The sequence below is a fragment of the Micromys minutus genome (assembly GCF_963924665.1).
Source record: "Micromys minutus genome assembly, chromosome: 27".
Taxonomy (NCBI): Eukaryota; Metazoa; Chordata; class Mammalia; order Rodentia; family Muridae; genus Micromys; species Micromys minutus.
The window spans coordinates 37665522-37688567 of NC_137962.1; the positions used below are offsets into that span (position 1 = coordinate 37665522).

The following is a 23046-nucleotide window of genomic DNA, read 5'->3' on the forward strand; positions in this document are numbered from 1 at the left end:
AAATAACCCTTTCAGAGGTCATCTAAGACCATCTGGAAACACAGATATTTACATTACAATTCATAACAGTAGCAAAATTACAGTTATAAGGTATTAAACAAGTTTTGTGGTTGGGGGGTCACCACAACATGAGGAATTGTATTATGAAGGGTTGCAGCATTATGAAGGTTGAGAACCACTGCTCTAGAACTATCAAACACAAAAATGAATATCCAATCCCACATTATCAGTAAAGGAAATTATAGAATTTTATCCTATACACAACCCAAGGCTATCTATTAGTCACCATAGTCACCAGGTACAGAGTATTTCAGGTGAATGGTGGGTCAAAATTCTTAGATTCTTTCAGCATGTTCATCAGGATATAGTGAATGATTGCTGAAGAAATACATAAAGAAGAGAACACTGAACTCTCATGGGTTAAATCCCTCTTTAGGCCAAGTGACTTCAATGCACTCCAGCCACCCTGTGGTCTTAATCGAGGTGAGACAAGGGGGATTAGGATAAATCCAGGAACAATACTATACTGGGAAACAATTAGCTTAGGGAGTTACCTCTTCTACCAATGCTCAAAGATCCCATCTTGAAATAGTAAATTCCACTTAAAATCTAATATCTAAATGATGACTAAAAACTAACAATGGGGACGACTGTTTGAGTCTCAAGGCTTTCAATGAAAATACTTGGGATACCTGTTGCCAGGTCTTTGTTCTGAGTGCTCTACATGCACACCCAAGGTGAAATAATTTGCTTGATAACCTTACTGTGGAGAAGGATCAAGTATACTCTGTATTCACCTGTGTCATTTAACCAGAATAAATTCACCCCTATAAAAATAAATTTCTCTCAACTTTTCAGTCCTGGGTAATCTGGTGGGGTGAGGGCCATTCAGCCTGCTCTGAAAACCCTGACCCGCCCACATTTCAGTGTCTGGTAAAGACAGAGTTGGAGAAGTTTCATTTTTAAAGGACTGTCCTAGCAGTGACAGCAAATAGCAAAAGGCCACTCAGAGATGAACTTCACAGTTACATTTGGACTAGCTATCAAAGATGCCAATGCTTTGTGCAGACCAGATGGAAGGCCAGAAAAACTTCTGATAAATATTATCAAATGCTGTGATGGTTCAGTGGTGAGCATAAGACATCTCTTTGAGAGAGTAGTGCTGAAAAGAATGACGTAGCTTCAAGCCAAAAGTAGCATAAGGGAAAAAATAATGGGCTCAGGGCTTCAGGGTTATGTTTACTTTCTCCAGTAAGACCCTTCTGCACACCCCATGTCATTTAGAATTTAAAACCACAATATCTGAGTTCTTATATGGCTGGGGTTTGCTCCTCATACTACTAAACACATCTTTAAAGTTTTTAACCCAACAATTCAGACTATAAGCAGAAAACCTTAAAGAAGACACAGTTAAGTACCTGTCATTGCACGCTGCATTTGCTATTTATTTATCTGCTCTGAATTATCACAATTTGTTAAGAATAAGAATTGGCTCCGAAAAAACTTGGGACCCAAAATGGCAGCTGAGCTTTAAAAACTAGGAGTACCATGCTCACCATTCAGAAGAGTGGGTCTTGTTTATCTCACCTCTGCACTGTCTGGGAAAGGGTCCTTAAAAAACCCTGCCAGTACATCTGAGGGCATTCTGCTAATGTGCTTAGTAACAGCCTCCTCTCTGCCCAGGAGAGTGGGCACTGCTCTGGTACCTCTCTGCAAGAGGGAATAAACCTGCCATTCACATGTTTACAGTCCACAAAAAGAAGCAGGAGGCAAAACTCAGCAAGCTGAGTTTTTTCTTCAGCCACAACTTAGGAAAGGGGGGTAAAATGAATCACCCACCAAGTGACGTTCCAAATGATTGCTTTCATTTTCAGAGAAAACAACAAAAACTAGCTCTAATCTTCCTCAGACTCAGCACAATGCAACCCTTCCTGTCACTGAGGTAAATTCTACTAATCCAAACTGAAGATATTCCAGAGTCAAATGTGTCTTCCTGTTTAGTGTAATGTTTCCAATTCTTCTCACACAAAAGCTGAATTTGTGTCACCATAAAATTTACACGGAAGCCTTTAACACTCCCGCACTTCTCTGCTTACAGCCATTACTAATATAACAACAACATTACTTTAAAAAATAATAAAACGATGGCTCTTCTGAGACAGAAGACTAATTATCCTTCCGTATTCAAATGGAAAGTCTTTTTGTTAAATTAGCGTGAAAAGTCCCTTCATCTACACACAATTGGCCCAAAGAAACAGGCCATTTTCAGCACGAGAGGCCAACCCATTTTAACAGTGAATAAAGCTTTTGAAAGCACTACACACCCTCTTCCAGTCAAAATTTTCAAATTGGTCCAACAGTTCCTCATTTTATTTTTTTAACACTTTAGGGCCCAGCTGGTTAGTATATCATAATTAGATTAATTAAAAAGGAAACAACAACAACAACAACAAAAAATACCCCAAAAACTGTTCCCTTCTGACCAAAATTATTCCATTTATGCTTAATTAGCTTGAATCCGAGTCTACACATCTAATGGTGGGATACGGTCGTTTGCATATTTTAAAGTCTTTTCTAAACTATACTTTGTAGCAGATTTAGAAGAATGGCACCTTTCTCTTGCCAATATACCATAGCAAAAATCAAGGAGACACAGATTAGGAGAAAAGAGGAAAGAAAACAAGGCTTCTCAGAGCCAAGGATGTGCTGGGGGAAGGGAGGGATTTTGTCAGGGGCGGGGGTAATTTACCCGCCACATCACAAACGACAGTCTTTTCAGCACACCAGACTGAGAGGCATTACATCACACTCTCACAATGATAGGGGGAGGTGGCCCTGAGAAAGCAAGTTTTCGGCTTTCTTTCCAGCCTGCTCTCAGGCTTCTAGAATCCTGCATTAGGAGTAATGGAATTTAACTTGAGGCACCGCACTTTCAGGGTTACTAACAACCACACAGACACTCGGTTTTATGATCCTAAATGGCCACTTTACAACAAATATATGTCCAAATCGCACACTCAACTGGCGTTGGATATCTAACATTACACAAAATATTTTATTTCTTGAGAAATGGAGACCAATGTATATGAAGAACTTGTAAAGAAACAATTTCTAAACAGAGTAAAGAATCATTTATATCCTTAAAATAATCGTGTTTACAAGACAGTCCTACCATTTGGTTGAAGCCACGATCAAAATAAAAGCGCATCTGGCTGCACATTTGAGAACACACACTGGGACCCAGTGCAAAGGCGCGCGCAGAAGCGGGGTGAGCCACATATTGCCTGCATTTCAAGAAGGGGAATGTATAACCCCAAACCTGCTGTGTTCAGTAACCCGCTGGCCCTATTTTAAAATGTATCTCACTTTAGGCTCTTTGCATCACGAGGAAGGAGGAGAGGAGAGGAGAGGAGAGGAAGAGAGAGAAAGAGAGAGAGAGAGAGAGAGAGAGAGAGAGAGAGAGAGAGAGAGAGAGAAGCTTTCCCATTCTAGGGCTAGTCCTCCCTGATCCTTTGTCGGCCTTAGCAGCCGAAAGAATGCAAACCCATTTATATTTATGCAAATTTTTGCAGCAGATTTAAGGGAGGGAGAGAGAGGCTTGTGTTTTTTAAAAAACCTCTTTCTAAATATCAAATTTCAATTACTCACAGCTTCGTTTATTTGCACGATAGAAACGATAAAAAGCTACATACAAACTAAAAGTGCAATTAAATCACTTCAAAATTTAAATATTTTACCAAGTCTTTTCCATTTCTAAAATGCTGAACCAAAAGTACATCACGAGTATGATTTACAGATTCACGAAATGTCTGAAGCCAGTCTCCATGCTAGAGAAATGTCGATTTGCAACACCACTAGTGAAAACGGTTAGACACGATCCATATAAATCAATTGGTTTTTAAAAATTGAAAATATTTACCAACCTCATAAAGTGCAGCAGTGCTTAAATCCAGCAAATTGAGGCATACAAGGTAGAAATGGAAATGAAAAAAGGTCCAAAAAATGAATTCTTTTTGTCTATCTGTATTTTGTATTTTAAATATTCAGAAACCAGCAGAGACTCTGTCGGCCATTTTGGCTTGAACTAACTCTCTCGCTCACTCTCCCTCCTGCTCTCTCTCTCCCCCTCTGTCTCTAAAGGAAGCAGCTTTTTTGTGACCTTCAAATAGAGGCGTATCACGTGACTTCGGGTAGGTTTGTCAATCAGAAAAGGGGAGGGAGCTGGAGTTGAAGCTGCCTTAAAGAGAAAGCAGCCCTTTTCCACCGGCTTTCATTTGTGCAATGCTGTTACTTATACTCCCGCCTACAGATACTGCATGTGAAAGTGGCAACACCATAAGGGTAACAGATGAACAAAATAGAAAAACCTTTATTGGTTTATAGAAATATGCTCAGTTGCTAACGATGCTTGCAGATCCTGGATCTGATCTTGGCTCCCTTGCTAGTTATTCTCTAGATGTTTGGGCATGAACAGACTGGCAAACTGCTCTTTAAAAGGGGGCTTAAACAAAGCTTTACCTAAACAAAAAGAGAATTTAGCTTTTAAGACAAAAAACGAAACAGGACACAGCTGATCTTGCTACCTCTAAAATACACAAAAAGTCAGGAAGTTACTGTACCCACTCACAAACAGAGTGTCAATTCAGGGAGGGTAAGCAGCACCCGATATCCAAACAGCTCAGCAAAGGGAAAACAGGAGAGCCTGAACTTGGTGCCTATTGTGTGAGTACAGCACTCAGTAGCGTCTCCCCCAAACCTAAGTAAAGACTATGCCAAGGCTTCACCGCTGGATTCCTCCAGGCTGGGCAGCTCTGAGTCATCTTTAATCCCTTCCCTGCTGAGGAAGGCACTCGGAGACTAGGCACTCAATTAAAGCCTACCTAGCTTCCTGTGGCCCAAGTAGTCCCTCCTCCTCAGAGAGGTCCTGACTCCTCTACCCTAGAAAACCCACCCTGGGCTTAAGTCGAAGTCCAGGCTCCCACCCCCACACCCCACCCCACCCCCACCACCACCTCTGGTGTACTGTGGAGATGGGAAATCATGGTACCTTAGTTTGTTTCTGTGAATTCTTTTTTCTTATGTGCATTAGTGTTTTGCCTGCATTTATGTCGGTGTGATGGTGTTGGATCCCCTGGAATTAGAGTTACAGATAGCTGTGAGCAGTTGTAGTAGTGGGTGTTCGGAATTGAACCCAGGTCCTCTGAAAAAGTAGCCAGTGCTCGAAACTATTGAGCTATCTCTCCAAACCCTGGTTTCTTTTGCTTTCGTGGCTCTGTTCTCTTTATCCTGGTCAAGTTAGTCACAGGCCACAGTGGTGGTGCATGCTGCTGATCCTATTATATAGGCAGGTGGATCTCTGCTCTACATAGCAAGTTCCAGGTAAGCCAGAGATGCCTTGTGACCCTGTCTCAAAACAGTCAGTACCCAAAGCAAGTATCTCGAGCCTCCTAGTCCAAGCCAGGCCTTCTTGCTAATCATTCCTAGCACACACTTTCCTTCTGCAGGGTTGTTTTGTCTTATTTTATGACAGAAACTGCTTAATGTTGGTCTTTCCCTACAAACTGTCAACTGTCTGTGGGTAAACACCATTACTTTCCCCATCTTCAGTGAGGTGTTACCCTGAACTCCAAACAGCGGCTGAATGAATGCATCAATGAAATCAGAAGAGTTGGGCTAAACAAACAAACAAATATAAGGATTTTAGGAGAGAGAATGCCAGAGATCTCCAGGAATCCCTGGCCATTCTTTAGTTAAGGATTCTTCACAGACATAAGCAGAAATAGTAAGCTGGCCAAGGTGCTTCTCTCAAACAAACTAGGCTGAGTGGCCAATCAGCAGAGACCAAGGACTCTAAGGGCCAGGTGTTCCTTACAAAAGAATCTGGTAAATCCATTAAAAGCTACGTGGTTGTCTTTCTGGCTTGAGATGCCTTTACACTATTCCCCTCATTTTTCCACTCAGGAAAGCACAGGAAAGGAGCTGCTGCAGGGCAAGCAGAGGATAATCTGTCAATCTGGCAGCTCGGATACTCTGGTGTAAAGCTCTCCCACTGTCTGCACTGCATGAGGAGGATGGCCAGAGACCTGGACTGACAACTGAGATTCGGGCAGAAACAGGAAACTCCCAGGCTGGAAACTCTGAGTATTAATCTATTTCTATCCTTCCAATACCTTCCAGATGAGTTATGGAAACCTTAGTATGCTCAATAAGTGAAAACCTGTAGAGACTGACTACACAGCCACTTTACTTCAACTTGTGATGGTCACACGCTTTTATTTATTCTTTTGTCTCTTCTCCGAGGTACAGTATTCTTATACAGATGTTTAAATCTGTTTCCTGTTTTATTTAAGACTACATAGAGCTTCTTACATTGTTCCCTCTTATAACCTTTCTCCACCTGACCAATTTTTACACAACCCAGGTCTACAGATATATTGTTATTTAGAATATATGCTGGCAGGTAACACCTATAATTTTAACATTCAGGAGTTCAAGACCAGCCTCAGGCAACATAGTAAATTTGAGGCCAGTCTGAGTTACATGAGACTGTGTCTCAAAAATTAAAAAATGGGCTGAGAAGAGAGCTCTGTCAGTAAATCAGTTACCATGCCATAATCACCCGTGTGGAAAAAGCATCTGAACAGTAGAGGCCAGCCTCTAGCCTCCTCATCCACTGGTACATGCATAAACACACCCACAAGAAATAAAGGTATGCAAATAAAATATTATTGATAATAGATCATAAAAATATTTTAAAATAATTCTTTGGTATAACTGTCATATCACTTGTTATTAAATACAAAAACAAATTCTCATATTAATAAAATACATGTGCTTAATTATTTTTACATGAATTAAATCTTGACTGAATATTTGATACTGCAGGACATGGGGAATCTTTAATATTTTCAGAGCTGATCAATATTTTGATTTATAATCACCAACACTGATGATGCCACTTCTCATAGATACATAGTACAAAATGGCAGAGATACATTTAGGGCCATTTCAGATACTCTTACAATTCTCTCCTAATCCAAGCCAGCATTCATACAAAGATATATATTATTAACAGCGACTTAAACAGCAATCTTTAAAATCTACCATCCTAACACAATAATACAATCCAGAGATACACCAATTTATACTTAATGCTGAAGAATAACATAGGAAGATATGCTAAGTCTTTGTTTTCCATAATTAAACCATTATGTTCCTATAAAAGTTCAACAGTCTGTATGAAAGGGAAAATACTGCAATCAGAACATACAATAGTCTTGAGTCTGAGCCAAGGTGTCTCAAGCAGCATCTGCTGGCACTGTACTGTGTGGAAGCAAAGTGCATGTGCTGTGTGCTCAGCTGCAAGGCTTCAGGAAAGCCTCACGACAGACACAGGTGAGCACTGCTGCTGACACTTCACCTTAATTATGCATTTGATTTTTCAATCAATTTTTAGTCACTCTGCACTCAGAGATGTTTTACTGCTGCCCAATGTTTTTACAACCCTCACATTCAGCTATACAATCCCTTATAAGACCACTATCCACAGATTCAAGAAGCTAGGCCTGAGAACTGAAGAAATGGCTCAGCGGTTAAGAGTAGTTGGTGATGCCAGGAAAGCAAGAGGCTCCCAGGATCCATCGGGGATAATATTGGATATTAGAAATACCCAACAAAGGGGAGAGGGAACCTGTAGAGACCATATGAGAGGTTAGGCCCCCCGGCTGAAGGATGGGGTCACCCACCTTCTCAAAGTTTTAACCCAGAATTGATCCTGTCTAAAGGAAATATAGGGACAAAGAGTGGAGCAGGGACTGAAAAAGAGGCCATCCAGAGAATGCCCCATCTGGGGATCCATCCCATATGCAGACCCAGTCACTACTGCTGATGTCAAGAAGTGCTTGTTTACAGGAGCCTGATATGGATGTCTCCTGAGAGGCTCTGCCAGAGCCTTACCTATACAGAGGCAGATAACCACTGGACTGAGCATAGGGCCCCCAGTGGAAGAGTTAGGGGAAGGAAGGACTGAAGGATCTGAAGAGGTTTGCAACCCCATACAAAGAACAACACTATCAACCAACCAGATCCTCCAGAGCCCCCAGGGACTAAACCACCAACCAAAGAATACTCATGGAGAAACCCATGGCTCCAGCTTCAGGTGTAGCAGAGGACAGCCTTTTCTAGCATCATTGGGAGGGGAGGTCCTTGGTCCTATGAAGGCTTAATGTCCCAGTGTGGGGGAATGCGAGGGCAGTGAGGTGGGAGTGGGTAGGAGAGCACCCTCATAGAAGCAAGAGAGGTAGAATAGGGGGTTTTCAGAGGGGAAACAGGGAAGGAGGATAACATTTGAAATGTAAATAAATAAAACAACCAATATTTTTTTAAAAAATAGTTGCTACTTTTCTAGAGGACCTTGACACCCACAGGACAGCTCACAACCATTTGTAACTCCAATTCCAGATGCTCCCACACCCTTTTCTGGCTTCCATACATGGTACACAGATGTACATGGAGGCAAAACACCCACACACATAAAAAGTAACATAATTTTAAAAAGCTAGGGCCTGGCATACATGAGACCCTGGATTCAATAGCCATTACCCATAGCACACACCTGCAGCAGAGAGAAACACAAAAATTTGAAAGCCAGCTGGAGCCATATAGCTACACAATCCTGTCAGAAACTATGAAGGAAAAGAGGATTCAACCTAATGAATGTTAGGTAAAATACAAAGTATCAAAAATCAACTAAAGAGAAATGAAGGCACTGGCGTGGTAAAGCACACATGTAATGCTAGCACTTAAGAGGTAGAGGGCAGAGTATCAGAGATTCAAGGCTAGTTTCAGGTTCACAGAGTTCAAAGTCAGAACGGGCAATGCAAGGACCCTGCCTCACAACAAACAAGCAAAACAAAACAAACACAAAGCAACAAAACAGCAGCAAAAGAATCCAGAAAAAGTATTTGATTATTATCAATTAAATCAGTTGCTTTTAACCAAAGAATTTCAGAATCAAAATTATAAAAATCCTTTTAAAATGAGAGCGCGATAATAAATCATGAATTTATGTAGAATATATCTCTCATTGTTTCTGTAACATAGGACAGAGCCTTCAAAGTCTGCAAACACAAGTATACCAAGGACCTAGGCAGTCTCACAGCTGCATTGAGAGATATGGCGTGAGATTTGTTTCCAGCTCACCCTGCCTTTCTTACTGAGAACATATTGTTGATCAGTACTTCTCAACTTGTAGGTTGCAACCCCTTTGGAAACCCTCTATCTCCAAAAATACACTATGATTCATAACAGTAGCAAAATTATAGTTATCAAGTAGCAACTAAAATAATTTTATGGCTGGGGTCACTACAACATGAGGAACTGTATTAAGGGATCACGGCATTAGGAAGGTTGAGAACCACTGCTCCAGGGTAAGCCATTTGCTTCTTTTGACCACTTTCCAGATGCTGCCATATTCCCTGAGTAGTGCTATCTTCTTCCATCTTTCCTGAGCAAATGCCTGGGATCCTGGGCTCAATCTTCTAGAGTACTGCAGAAGTCAGGAAACTAGAAAGGGACTGAGGGGAGGGGAAGATTTTTAGGTAGAAGTGACCTAAAAGAAATATATGAAAGAGAGCTATGGCAAGTGTTAAGTGGGGTTAATGGTGGGAAGGAAGGGAAGAGGAAAGGATACCTAACACTAGGGATATTTGGAAAAGCCATAGGCCCAAAGAGATGATTTAGTGGTTAAGAGCACTGGCTGGTCTTGCAGAGAATCTGGGTTCAGTTTCCAGTATCTTTATGTTGGTTCACAATTGTCTGTAACTCCAATTCAAAGGGGATCCAACACCCTTTCCTGGACACTAAAGAAACTAGGTACATGCATGGTACATACACACACACACACACACACACACACACACACACACATACACACGTATGTATGTATGTATGTATATGTATATATATATATACAAACATTCATATAATAAAAGTAAATCTAGAATAAGAAAAAAAATCCATAGATAAACTTACTGTTTCATAAGTGGGCTGTATGTGTGTGTGTGTTTGTGTGTGTGTGTAAAACTGGAAATGACCCCAAACAGATGATAATGCTCCTCCCAGAAGCTACAGATTGCCAAATAAAAAAGACTACTGCTGATGGGTGGTAGTGGTGCACACTTTTAATCCCAGCACTCAGTAGGCAGAAGCAGGTGGATCTCTGAGTTTGAGGACAGCCAGGGCTACACAGAGAAACCTTGTTTTAAAAAACAAAACAGAAAGTCTAGTGCTAAGAGAGGCATCTGCCCCTCCAGGTGCTGGTCAGAGATTAGAGACCCCCAAACAGTACAGGCTACAGGCACCGCTCTTGACTACACACCAGGTCTTGATGGTAAGATCCTATTGCTCAATATACCACACACTTTGGTCACAGGACATGAAGAAATGAAGTTGACACTAACAGGGAAGTCTCTTGCTGGCTAGCTTTCAAAGTCCTGGAAGGTGTTGTGCAGCCTGCTAGTGAAGGAAAGTCACCAACTGTCTTGCCCAGTTTTGGGTCCTGCAAGCTACAATTAGAACTAGACTGGCAAGATATGCCAACTGCCACAACAGTGGCACAAATGGTATAGAAGTAGCCAACTCTTTTCTGGTTGGATTTAAGGCCTGACCCTCCACGACAGGAAACACATTCTTGGTACTGTAAACTGATCCAGAACCCATGAGTGAGAAAGCCATAGGCTCTATGGGGTTAACCTACTATTATTATATTTCTAAATTGACATGGTATCAAATTACTCTCTAAAGACCTGTATCTTTACTTAGATTAGTACTGCAGTTCTCAGATGTCAAAGCTTATTTATGTGGACTGTGATCAATGCAAAAACATAGCTGATCAAAGTGTAAAGAATATGTGTCTGTAGAGTTTTCAGCCATAACTGGGAAATCTATACAGTACAGCTCCTCCAGCCCCTTAGCTCAGAGAAAATCTTGGGAGAGGGAATAAAAAGATTTAAAGAGACAGAGGTTGGAAAGGATCAGGGAAAGCAGTGGCTCCTGGACATGACAGTATCAATATACTCTTGAACGTCTATCAGCTAGAGTATCCTACACAAGGTCAAGTCTTTCAACACTATAACATGGAACAGCCTCATAAGCTCCCACCCTAGCTAAAGAGTTGAGTACTGATAGTTGATGGATGTTAGGGAAGGGAGAGAATTCATTTTCTTTAGCAGTGTGGTCCCTTATAGGTCAACCATGCTCCAGTAGACGGTTCAACATCCAAGCACAAATTAGACATGAAGTTGGAAACAAATAGTAGAACAGATCAGGAGTTAGGGGAAGGATAGGGTTGAATGATTAAAATGTACACTGTAGATTAGCTGGGTGTAGTGATGGACGCCTTTGATCCCAGCACTGGGAGGTGGAGGCAGACAGAGTCTCAGTCCATTGGGGTCTATGTAGTGACACACTTGTCTCAAGCAAACCAGTAAATAAAGTATACAGAAATCCTCGAAGAATTAACAAAAAATATTATACTAACAAAAGAAAATTGCTCAATTAAAACTCATTGTCTAGAGCTTTATGGTAGAATATCTCGAAATTTTAAAAGTTAAGCTTAAGCCCATAAACTACTTTTGAGAAATATGTGTGTGAGGTATGGATTAAAGTTCATACTTTGCATATAGATATGCCAGTTTTTCAGTATTATTTTTGGAAATGCCTTATAATTTTATTCTTGCATCTTTGTCACATCTTATTCCTGGCTTCTCACTATTTGTTCCATGATTTATAGTCTCTGTTTTGGTGTTAATAAATTATCTTGATTACTGCATTGATAACTTCTGATATTTTTATTTGAAGAACTGTTTTCATTATTTTATTTTATATTACATTCATCTTCTTTTATACAAAACTTTAAAAATTATACATTTGCAATATAGCCTGTTTCATTGCATGTATATATTGTATAATGTTTAGATAAAGTTAAACATATCTACCCCCCCCACATATACACACACACAAAACCTAAAACCATACAGAGGCATCCTTTGGGTATGGGTTCACCAGTCACTATTTGAACATCCACTGTGTAGCAGGTATTTTCAGGCCCAGGAAATTGCAGAACTGTTTGTTATCATCTGGAAAGATGGTGGGTAAACACTTGCCTATTTTGTTTGAAACCCTGGTTTCAATCTCTAGCACTGCAGATTTATTCATGCATTCATCCATCCATTCATTCATTCAATCAATCAATCAATCATGGTGTCATAATGAAAATGAGAGAAAAAAAATTCATAGCAGAGATGAGATTTAAAATTCTGAACCGAGTTTCCGTTTTCTCTTCCTCTTTTTATTTTTTCCTCACTCATTTTGTCTTTTTTTTTTTTTTTTTTTAAATCCCAGCCCTGGTCACACTGTCTGTGGTTGAGCATGTTCCTTCTTCCTGTCTCCTGAGTACTGGTATTACAGAGGTAGGCACCAAGCCTAGTTTTACTAGGTGCTGGGGATTGAAGCAGGGCTATGCATATAGTAGGTAGGTGTTATTCCAGTTTAGCTATGCCTCAGGTCCCTTAAATGCAGTCCTAAAGGAGGAAACTTGCCATTTTCCAGTAAAGGAAATGGAAAACACAAAAGCAAAAGTTTTTCCAAATTTTACTAATTTCAATGCTATCAAAGAATGCAACTAAGGAGGAAGATGAGAAAAATGTAACTGTGAGTTCTGTTTCTATGGTCTTACCTTCAGCGTAGCTAAAATGCAAAATAGTACCCCAAACTACCTGGAAATCCCCAATACAACTTGGATCTGATAATCTTCAGATCATTGTTGAAAATTAGAATGCTACTTTCATACTGTTATATTTATAAATCAGAATTTTAAAGAGACTTGTTTACTACTTTTTTCTTTTCTCTTTGTTTCTCTCTTCCTTTCTTCTCTCCTTTTTTCCTATTGTTTGTTTGAGAAAGGATCTCTCTATGTGGTCCTGGCTGCTCTGTAACTTGGTATAAAGGCCAGGCTAGCCTCATATTCAGGGCCTCTCAAGACAGCTCTTCATGTGTCTACCTCCCAAGTGCTGGGATTAAAGGCAACAACACCATGACCAGCTTTATTATTATTTGTGTATGTGTACATACCATTGTATGGGTGCCAGCATACTGTTAAATAGACTGGCCAAATACAGAGCAAGGAATAGTACAGCAAAAAAGCTTTTTCTCCCCTTTGCCTTGCTTGAGACTAAGCTTTGGACCTTGTGTTTTCAAGGTAAGTGCTCTACTATTGTGCTCTAAGGCTAGCTTAGTAGTCTTTAGTCTGATCTAGGGTATTTATTTATTAAAATGTACATGATATGTGAGTGACTGTGGGTATGTACATGAACAACTCGTGTGAAGGTTGAAGGACAACACTTGGGAGGCCATTCCTTCCTTTCCCCTCTATATGGGTTTCAGGACTCACACTCAGGATATGGGAATTGTGTGGCAAGTGCTTTTACCTACTGAGTTCCCTGGTTGGACCATGAGTACATTTTTTAGACTTACTTTATTTATTTCATGTATATGAGGGTACTGTAGCTGTCTTCAGACACACCAGAAGAGGGCACTGGATCCCATTACAGATGACTGTGAGCCATCTCACAATGTAGTTGCTGGGAATTGAACTCAGGACTTCTGGAAGACAGTCTTAACTGATAAATCATATCCCCAGCCCCCATGAGTACATTTTTATGAGTTGTTCTATGTTATAAGATGAATCCATTCATAGGCTGATATTCCTCTGTTGTTGGAGACAGGTTCTTCTATATCCTAAAATGACTGAACTCACTGTATACTTGAGGATGACACTGAACTTCAGATTCTTTTGCCTCCATCTTTGAGTGCTAGGATTCGTGCATGATGTATCACCATTACCCAGTTTATGTTACCTGGTGCTAGGGATCAAACGCAAGGCTCTGGTGCATGCTGGCCAAGCACTCTACCTTGTCATCACTGATCTTTTGAATACTGTGAACAATACAGCAATCTGAAGTGGACACAATTATGCAAAAACCTCTTCAATAATAGACTGTGCTTTCAGATATTTGGTCTCTCAAAAAAATCAAATGAAGAATTAATTGATTCAATAAATAAATATTTGCTAGAAAAACTGGATCACTTTAGGGACTTGAGTAGACTAAAGACATGTATCACATATCTTTTAAGAATGAGAGTCAATTGCAGCATGGAGGGACAAAGTGCAGATTTGCTAGAAAATGAAACTGAAAAAGGAAAAGGAAAGGACAGAAGGAATGAGGCCAAACCCATCAGCACATAAAAGTCAACACTTAGCTTGAAAATCACTCACAATAAATGCTCTTCCCGTGACTGTCAAAGAAAACGGTATCAAACCTAAATCAATAGCCTTCATGAATGAGACACTTATTTGTCTCTAACAAGCTCTCCAAAAGCATGATGAAAAGTGTCTGGCCAGTCTAGCCTCCAATTCAGAGATCCACCTGCCTCTGCTGGGATCAAAGGGGTGCGCCACCATGCCTTCCAGCATGAGCAGATCACATGGTACATCGTGCTGTACCATGTGTAGTAGCTGTTTCTCCTCACTGCTGTGACCAAGTACCTGCCTGGCAAGTTCCAGCTTCATCTAGCTGACTGGATCTAGTATTACCTAGGAGACACACTTCTGGGTATGTCTGTGAAGGTGTTTCCAGAGATGTTTAGCTAAGGAAAAACCCACACTGAATGTGGGTGGCCTCATCCCAGACTAAGGTCTTACACTGAATGAAAATGACAACAGGTAACAACATAAGCAGTGGCATCCATCTTTCTGCTGACTGAACGTGACAGGATATGACCAGCTGCCTCATGCTCTCCCTCCACACACCATGATGTATTACCTCAAACTATGATCCTAAATAAATCCTTTCTTCCTTAAGCTGTTTTTGCCAAGTACTTTTGACAGAACACAGTGGCAGAGCATCTGCCTGGCATTTGCAAAGCCCTGGGTCCAGGCATCCAGAACCACGGGAAGCAAAACAACAAAAGCAAGATCACAAAACAAACAAAGAAATGAAAACTGTATTTTTCCTCAAACAAACACAGCTACTTTGCTCCTGACACTCACAGAGGGTACACATACTTAGGAACAGAAGATTCATTTCTAATTGTTTCAATATAAGGTAACAGAGCAAACCCAGAATGATTGAATCAACTAAAGAATGAATGAACAAAAACAAACAAGAGTAGGGACTATACTTTAGTGCTCACCTACCAAGTACAAGACCATGGATTCCATCCTTAGCATCAAACCAAACCACACAACAAAGTTTCAGGTCTTAGGGGTCTTCTAGAGAATGGTAAAGATATCACACAAGGTACTCAAGAACAAGATACTGGAAGAAGCCAACTCAGGACAGGTTACAATTACCAAAGAGGCTTTTGAAGACAAAGGCAGGTTTGTTTAGGAAATGGACACTAGACCTCTAAAGATCAGACCTCTCCTTTGTATCCAGGAAGAAGTCTTCCTGCTCTTTCACTGTTTTTTTCCCAATTTCCTGTTCTTCATAAAGCTTTGACCTTGACCCTTTCAGGAGCACTGCTCTGGGCAGCTAAAGAACTGACAGAAAAAAAAAAAAAAAACATAAGCACCTTACAGTCAGCAAGATCTGGAACCAAATCTTAAATTCCATTTGGAGTTGTACTGACACAGGTAGATCTCTGACTACAATGAAGACAATATATGCACCACGAGGAAACGATACTGGAGCTGGAGAGCTGGCTCAGTGGTAGAGAGCCCGGAATGCTCTTCCAGAGGATAAAGGCTTGATTCCCAGCATTCACAAAGCAGCTCACAACCAACTGTTCCAGGGGATCTGATGCCCTCTTCTGGCCTCCATGGCTATCAGGTATACATGTGGTGCACAGACATACATGCAAGCAAAGCACCCATATGCATACAATAAGTATCTTTAAAGAAAAAAACAAAACAACAAAACACAAGAAAAAACTGAGCCAGCAAGATGGCATGTATCTACTGTGAAAACAGAAAGCCCTTGACAAATGGAATTGTGATTTTTTTTATAGGAGAATATTGTGGGATAGAAGAGTGAGTGGGAGCCATGGAGAAAAATCACCTCAAGTTTTCTCCTCCCTTTTTACCGAACCAAATAGGTGTCTGGCATTCTAATTCCCTAAAGAGGAACTGATGCCACCAGCTCATTTAAAATGAAAATGCAGTAGACAGAATGGAGCAAAGTTAGGATTTATACTGTGAGCTATTTTTAAAACTGTTAGCTTAGCAAATTAAAGGGCTGTGAAGATCTCCTGGTTTCCATTCACAACAAACACAAGACAAGGCACTCCCCTTTAATGAATCTGGCCTCCTGGCAGCAGCCTATTCTGCATAATTCATTCCTAAGGGTTTAGGAATCATCATTTTCTTAAGATCCACCAAAATAAACTATTTTCTAGGAAAAAGAAAAGAGGGAGAAGGATGAAGAAGAGGAGTTTTCTTTACAGATTTTAGTAACTCTCATGAATCACCATCCCATTCAATTTAGGAGACTACTGTCTAAATAAAGCCTAGAGTTATGTCAGTGCTTTAAGTCCATCTTAAGTGTTTTTCCTTTAAAAGGGCATATGAAAAACCAGTCTGCTTTCAAACACCATCTTCTCAATTCTATGACACATTAAGGGAAAATAAGATCTATTTACAGCCACTAAAAAGCTATACCAAAGGTCCCAAACTGAAAATTAAAACCAGCCACTTTATCAGAAATGGGAAGAGATAAATTCTGAATTACTGAGAATGTTGACTAAGCTATAGTATTTTTAGCCAGTTTCATCAGATAAAAACTTTATTTTAATGGTGATCAGAAGTTTCAATTATTACTGGAATAAAATTTCAGGAAGTAGTATGCAGATGAACCCACACTTAGAGTGTGCAGACAGCCCATTAATCGAGCCTCCTTCATGAAGACATTGCTAAGGAAAGGAAGCACCATTTCATACTTTCTTTGGAAAACACCCAAACTTAATTAGTTCAATTTGGAACATCCTGAGCTGTAAAGCCTTTGCTTAAGCATAACATAAATTTTGATTAGCCAAGTGTGAAAAACAGCAAAGCCAACTTTCTTGTCCCTCTAGTTAATCTATAAATAGAAGTAATGCATCAACAAAGCAACTGGTATGCTCTACAGGATCTCCGACGTCTACACAGCCCAGCAAACACGCTCTCAGCACACTGAACCAACTGCTTCTGGGGATCTGTAATAGGACCCTTTTAATAAACTGTGACTCACTGTTTGCTTTCTTCTCCAGGAGGTGGAGTCTTGCCATGCCCTTCCATTACAAAATCCTCCTGTTCCACCTGCAAAGGCAAGCACCACAGGTCAGCAGCAGTCAGTACTATGAAGTGACTTACTCCAGTGCCAGGCCCTGCTCTGTGCACACCCACAGGTGTCACTACAGTGTCTAAACTTAAGACCATCAATCATTCTCCAGGTTTGCTCATGGCACTTCTCCTTGGGTGGATAAGTTTACAGGATGAAAAAGAAGATCAGCAACTCATGCAACTGTGACAAAGGACTAGCATCCAGAACATAAAAGACTATCTAAGAATAAATGAGAAAATATCTGCCCATGAAAAACCTGCAAAATGATTGGGTAGGAGTGTCACTGAAGAGAACACATAAATGGTCCCTAAACACATTGAAAGCTGCTTAAATTCATGTCAGCCAGAAAAATGCAAATTAAAGCCACAAAGAGATAGCATTTCACAACCACCAGATTGGGCAAAATGACAAAGCCCAGCAACATGGAGTGTGAGCAGAGGAAAGGAACATGGCCACTCTCCACTCCTAGTGGGAGGGAAAACTGGTACAACAACTTTGAGAAAGTTTGTCCTCACTTGGAACATTTGAATACAGACTTACTACACAAACTTCAAATACATTTCTAGGTATGTGCTCTAAGGGAAGAAGGTTCATAAATATACAAAAGTATCTATTTGATATTATATCCTCTCCCCCAATTTGTCCATCCCTCCATGCGTCTCTCCCTTCCTCCCTCTCTCTCATAGGATTTTCTCCGTATAGACCAAGCAGGCCTTCATGAAGGTCCCAAACAACTGGAATAGGGCTATCCTAAAAGCTGTTGCCTGTACATGAGATATGTTCTACTAGCTGGGTTGTCCTGTCTGGCCTCAGTGACTGATAGGGTTGGGGGAGTTTCCAGGGGACCCCACCTACTCAGTGGAGAAGGGGAGGGGAAAGATTGTGGGGGGGGGTGGCCAGGAGGGGGGCAGTGAGTGGAATATAAAATGAATAAGTAAAAAAAATAAATACAAATTTTTTAAAAGGCATGCATCACCAACATCCAGCAGAACAGTAACATTTTTAACAAAAGAAAATACAAAAATACATATCCACTGACAACAGAATAGGTTAAGACATTTTTAGCTACACACTCAACCCAGCTAAGTTAAAAAAATCTAACCTTTGTTGAAAGAATACCTTCATCCCTTGGTATTTACAGAGGACTGACTCCAGGACTCTCAAGGATACCAAAATCTAAGGAGGCTCAGTACAAAGTAGTACAGAAGTTGCAAACAACCTAAGATAACATAGTTTGTACCACTGGGCCCAGAATATATTTTTTAACATACTATTTATTTATGTGCATATATATATACATGTATGTACATAAATATATGAGGAGGTCAGAGGACAACCTGTGGGAGTTGGTTATCTCCTTCTACCATATGGGTCATGAGAATTGAACTTAGGTGGTCAGACTTGTCAACTAGAGTTTTTACCCACTGAGCCATCTCACTAGACCAAGATATTTTTGTTGTTTTTGTTTAGAATAAGATCTCATGTAGTCCTGGCTGGAAATGAACTTGCTATTATGGACTTGAGGATGGCCTTGAACTTTTAATCCTCCAGTTTCTTATCACTCAAGTGCTGGGAAACATTCAACCCTTATCTATGCCCAGCTCTAATTTAACACCTAATACAAAATGAATGCTATACGAATTGCTGTCATAGTGCATTGTTTATGGAATAACCAAACAGCTGTACATACTCGATGTAAGGACAATGCTTTCTAGTATTTTTTCTTAACACAAAGAGTAGTGTTTAAAAAACATCCACTATCTCATGCTTGGTAGACAAGAAGTCTATGACTGAGCTAGAGGCCTTACCTCTATATCAACCTCAAGTATTTTCTAACTGTAAGTAGTTGAATGTTTTGAGCGAGGAACTCATATAGGGAGGATGGTCTGAACAAATAGGTTATGATTTAATTTATGATAAAACCATAAGTGAGGCTGCCCAAGCTTCTTTTACCAACATGCTGGTAGCTTTGCCACCCTTCCCCGTGCTCCTAGCCATCCCCAAATATATTTCTGAAGACAAAACCAGGCAAAATGACAAGGAATTTATAGAAGAGATGGATGGCTGCTGACTCTGAAGGCTGCACCATCCTACCTGAGGAGTTTGCTAAACAACTCTTCCACCAGATTCACCAAGCTTCACACCTGGTCACCGAAAACTGAAGAAATTGCTATGAGGGGCAAGGTATAAAATATTTCACTTAGGACACTGGTTGAAGAGGTAATCTCACACTGTCCCCACCTGCCAGGCTCTGAATCCCTCAGGCCCCAATCAACAGGAACCAACATCAGGGGGTCAACAGCCAGGGGCTAATTGGGAAATAGATTATACAGAAATAAAACCAGGAACATATGGATGTATTTGCCAGTTTCTATAGACACCTTTTCAGAATGGGTAGAAGCCTACCCTACAAAGAAGGAAACTGCCAACATAGTGGCAAAGAAGCTTCTGGAAGACATTATACTCAGATATGGTTTGCTTAATTTGCTTGGGTCTGATAATGGACCAGCATTCATCTCTCAGGTAACTCAATCTCTAGCACAGGTTCTGGGGACCAATTGGAAATTACAACTGTACATACAGACTCCAGAGTTCAGGTTAAGTAGAGAGAATGAATTGGACTCTGAAGGAGGCCTTGACCAAATTAACCCCAAAACTATCAGTGACTGGATGTCCCTCCTATCTTATGGCTTATATAGGGCTAGGAACACCCCCTATACTTTAGGTCTCAGCCCCTTTGAGATCCTATATGGAAGTCCCTCTTCTATAGGGCCTAACCTCCAGTCTGATATCTTAGCTGAATATGACCAACATAAGTTTTTAAAATCCTGGAAGCCCTCCATAGGGTCCTGAAGCAACTCTGACCTGCTGTTCCCAGGTTTATGAGTCTGCTCTTTCCCCCAGCTCCCGCTGCTTTGAACCAGGCGATGGAGTCTGGATTAAGAGACATAACCACAAAACTCTGGAACCTTGCTGGAAAGGGCTTCACACCATAATCCTGACCATGCCTACGGCTGTTAAGGTAGACAGGAGCAGGACATAAATATACCACTCCTACGTTAAGCAGTTAAGGCTCCATCAGAGAAGTCTTCAAGACGACCCACTATAAGAACAATGGAAGGTCATTCCACACTCTGGATGTACTGAAACTAGGGTCTCAGCACTCCTGATCCTACTCCCTTGATGCTTATGCTGTGCTGCCAACAGCCACTAGCCCCCACTATGCCCTAAATCTAACCTGGCAGACAGTCAATGCTGCAACAGTGGATGAGGGATGAGAACCCTTGGGTCAATAGCCCTTTCCTGGCTACAGTAACAACTCTCTCAGGACCTGAAGGAACACCTGGTCTCAGTCTCTGGCCTTTTACGTCTGCTGGGCACTCTCAGGATCAGAGCCAGTGAATCAAATGGAGAGGTCCAGAGTCCTTTTTCTGTGAGGCATGGGGAATCGAATCTGAGATCTCCTGGGGGAAGAGAGATGTAAGAACTTTGTCATCAAATTCACAACTGCTGGCAAGAAGGCCAATTGGGCTGCTGGTAAGACATGGGGACTAAGACTTTATACCTCTAGCAATGATCTTGGACTCTATTTACTATCCAACTGCTCCAACCTAGCCTTGTGAGACCCATAGTTCCCTTAGGCCCGACCACCATCTCTGCTTCCACTTACCATTACTCCCCAGGACCCACCACCCTTTTGCCCCAGTGAGGTCTTACTTTATCTAACCAACTTTCTTAAAATTATTTCACATCCTGCATTACCCACTCCAATGCCTGGGTCAGGACCCCTGCAATTACTAGAAGCCATTTTCCAGGTTCTTAACTCCACCTGCCCAGACTTAACACAGGACTGTTAGTTATGCTGAAATGCTCAGCTCCCTACTATGAAGGAACAGCTATCCCTGGAGACTATTCACAGATGACATATAGTACTCAATGCGGATGACAGCAACCAGAGAGAGGTAAGATGACCCTACAGTTAATAACAGGACAGCGATTCTGTATTGGAAATAAGGTACCCTCAGCCTATTTCTATCTCTGCAACTGCACTGTCACCAGAGATACATGATTCCTCCAGAGAACGCTTGGTGGGCTTGTACCTCAGGGCTTATTCCATGCTTTTATGACCTGGCTGTAAATACGACTGAGAATTTTTGTGCCCTAGTATCACTTGTACCCAGAGAGATTTATTACTCTCTGGGAAAGATGTCTTCAGCCAGCTAGCATCTCCAAACAATCGGGTAAAATGGATGGCCATTCCTGCTATGTTACTAGGTTCTTTCCTTGGCATAGGACTGACCAGAGCTGCTAATGTAGGAGCCTCAGTTCTAATACTCCAAGATAAAAAGTACAGGGTCCTATGAATGACAACAGATGCAGATATAGAGGAGATGGAAAAGTCTATCAGAGTCCTACAAGATTCCATATCCTCCCTGGCAGAAGTAATCTTATAGAATACAAGAGGCCTAGACTTGCTATTCCTCCAGCAGGGAGGACACTGTGCAGCCTTAGGGGAGGAATGTTGTTTCTGTGTTGACCACTCAGGGGTGGTCAAAGAATCCATGGCTTAAGTCACAAAGAGACAAGACAGAAGGATAGAAAGAGAACAGTTTCAGTGTTGGTATGAGTCCCTCTTCAACTGGTCGCCTAAGCTGACCACCCTTGTCACTGCCCTGATCAGTCCTCTTATCCTACTGATGTTGGCCTTGACTTGTGGACCCTGTGTAATTGAAAGACCCCTGCAGAGGGGAGACCCTCAGTCAAGTCTCAGGATAACACGACCCCCCAAGAACTCACGAGAAACCGTCCTTGCTGCAATTACACAAGGTTTTTTTTTTTTTAATGAATCAGTGCACTGGGGTCGATACACATATCCCATGCAGGGGTAGAGGAGTCTGACCCCAAGTGGCTGAGAGAAGGGGTTTTTAAGGAAAACAAACCACAACCTGGGGAGGGGGGTGTGTCATTGGAAAATACCAAAAATACCAGTGAAGAATTGTAAGGGAAATACCTGGTTTCTCAAGATTGTTTATAAGGTGAAAATTACCAGTGAAGAATCGCGAGGGGAACATCCGGTTTCTCAAGATTGTTTATGATGTGTTATTTAAATTTTATGTTTTTATGGTCAGTCAATTTCTGAAACAGAGTCACCCTGACCTTAAGGCCATAAATTCTTTTATGGTCAGTCAGTTCCTAGAATAGAAGGATAGTATTGCAGAACAGGCTAGCCTACATTTTTGGCTCTACTCTACCTGTTAGGGGTCTTCTACTTTACCTGTTAGGGGGTCAGGCTTTATCCTGGTCTTTCATGGATTTCCACTGTTCAATTGATGATTCTCAAACAATTCCAGCCCATAGAAACATCGCAAGGATTCCAGATGGCCCATTACTGAAGTGGGACTTGAGAGGACTGGGACAGACTGACTCTAAGACAGACTTTAAATTGACACTTCAAGAGACTAGGCCTCGATCTCTGTTTCCAAAAACCAGGCAAGTCCAGGCAAGTCCAGGCAAGTCAGTTACTGGGAAAACCCCAGGCTTCAGGTAGCCAATCAGAAACTGCTCTGCCATCAGCAGCTGCCCAACCACCTGGCCTTACCCATTGGTAAGGACAATGGGTCAGCAACAGTTTCCAGCCCCCTGCCCCAGCAATAGTTCTGGAATATTC

At 41.2% G+C, this 23046-nt stretch overlaps 1 protein-coding gene across 3 annotated transcripts in view; it reads right to left on the reverse strand.

Annotated features, from left to right (window-relative positions):
- The window catches only part of TNRC6B (trinucleotide repeat containing adaptor 6B), a 205105-nt gene that overhangs the window by 120504 nt on the left and 61555 nt on the right, over positions 1 to 23046 (reverse strand). For all 3 annotated transcript variants that reach the window (XM_080939805.1, XM_080939806.1, XM_080939804.1), the window contains one exon: positions 17286 to 17353. In XM_080939805.1, the coding sequence (XP_080795931.1) occupies positions 17286 to 17353 (68 nt within the window). The remainder of the gene's footprint in view (positions 1 to 17285; positions 17354 to 23046) is intronic.